The sequence below is a fragment of the Penaeus monodon genome, chromosome 21 (assembly GCF_015228065.2).
Source record: "Penaeus monodon isolate SGIC_2016 chromosome 21, NSTDA_Pmon_1, whole genome shotgun sequence".
Taxonomy (NCBI): domain Eukaryota; kingdom Metazoa; phylum Arthropoda; class Malacostraca; order Decapoda; family Penaeidae; genus Penaeus; species Penaeus monodon.
In genome coordinates, this window is record NC_051406.1 from 22682864 (window position 1) to 22684371 (window position 1508).

The 1508-nt window shown below is 39.0% G+C and overlaps 1 protein-coding gene across 1 annotated transcript in view; it reads right to left on the minus strand.

The window, feature by feature from the left end:
• The window catches only part of LOC119586350 (vacuolar protein sorting-associated protein 37A-like), a gene marked incomplete in the record, with an annotated part of 11403 nt that overhangs the window by 688 nt on the left and 9207 nt on the right, over window positions 1-1508 (minus strand). Inside the window, 4 exon segments of the mRNA XM_037935063.1 lie at window positions 1-126; window positions 349-468; window positions 818-969; window positions 1106-1264. Coding sequence (XP_037790991.1) covers window positions 52-126; window positions 349-468; window positions 818-969; window positions 1106-1264 — 506 coding nt within the window.

Below are 1508 nucleotides of genomic sequence, written 5' to 3' on the forward strand. Positions count from 1 at the left end.
TCTGATATGCTCAGTTAAATCAGCAGTTATTTATCTTCTAAATATGTTCTACTAAAACCCAGCTTTGTGAAGTTCTCTTAGCTGGGCACCAAGTCGTTCTCCTTTAAACTTTCTTAGATGAGTTTCCTGTAATAAAGAAAAAGACTTAAACGTTAGTTCATTCATCATTATTTTCTTTGAATAAATTATATGGCTATTTTGGCACCACTAAAAATTCCATTATTATTATGATACCAGAGTCTACCAACATATTTTTTTTTACATAAAAATGACAACTTTCATCTCAAGCAGACAGTTGAGTACCACATGCCCAAGGCAACCATCTATCCATGCATGTTCATTACTCACTATTCTTTTTTCCAAATAACTGTCTAAGAATACATCGACATCAATGTGACTGTGAAGGAAGTCCTCGGCAATCTTTTCACTATCCTCTTCTGACTGGGCAGCAAAAATTAGCAGACTCTCCTGGAAAAATAGGGAAAACAAATAAGACTGTTGAGGAACTATCTAGCAATACAAACCCTGCATGAAAAATCCATATAATTTATATATAAACCTGAGGAGCATATGTAAAGTTGACAAATTAGGGGTATAGTTTTCTTGGCTCCCACTGCAATCATACCCTTTAGTTGAACTGTGTTTTGTGTCTTTCCTACTTCATCATGCAATTTTCTGAGGCAACTTAAAAGCAAAGTTAACTAGAAACAATCTACCTGTCCTTGGCTGCCACGTATGTCAGCTAATGATGGACAGCCCTTCGATGCATAGCTCAAACATAAAATTGTAACTAATAGTCTCAATGTTTTCCCTCTACCTGAATGCTGCTTGGAGCTAGTTTTTCTGATGCTTTCTGTTGCTTAATGGTCATATCCTCAAAGCTTGACCGAAGGGAAGTCAGCTCCTCCACCTTCTGGATAGTGGCATCTCTAGCCCGCTCATAGTCGCTGCTGCGCTCGAGATTTGCCTCTATGGGGGAAGGTTACAAGTGTCAGTCACACACCATACAGGACAAGACCCTAAATAAAAATGGAAAGCAATATCACTAACATCAACACTATAAAATACACACAGCCTATAACAACAAACAAAATTAGTCACATACTTGCTAATGCCTCATTCTGAGCAGAAAGCTGTTCACACTGGTTCTTGAGTGCTGCAACCTGGGGAAGGCCTTCCACAAACTCAGTCAGCTTGTCATCACAGGCTAGCAGGTCCTCCAGGTCATCACGGCTTAGGGATGCAACTTCAGGCAAAATGCCTACTGAAATCAATATATTCATTAAGGGGCAATGTTACAGAAAATATTAGAAAAACATCAAATATCTGGTAGACATCCCAAAACCTTCATCCAGGTTCTCTGTCTTACACAGGCGGCTGCTGACAGGCATATGACAAGTTATGGTGAAGAAACACATTTTTGATAAATAATTTTGTTCCTGGCAGAGGAGGACAGGGACTGGTCCCGCATGTATGCTAACAATAATTCATTTGCTCCATCATTATAC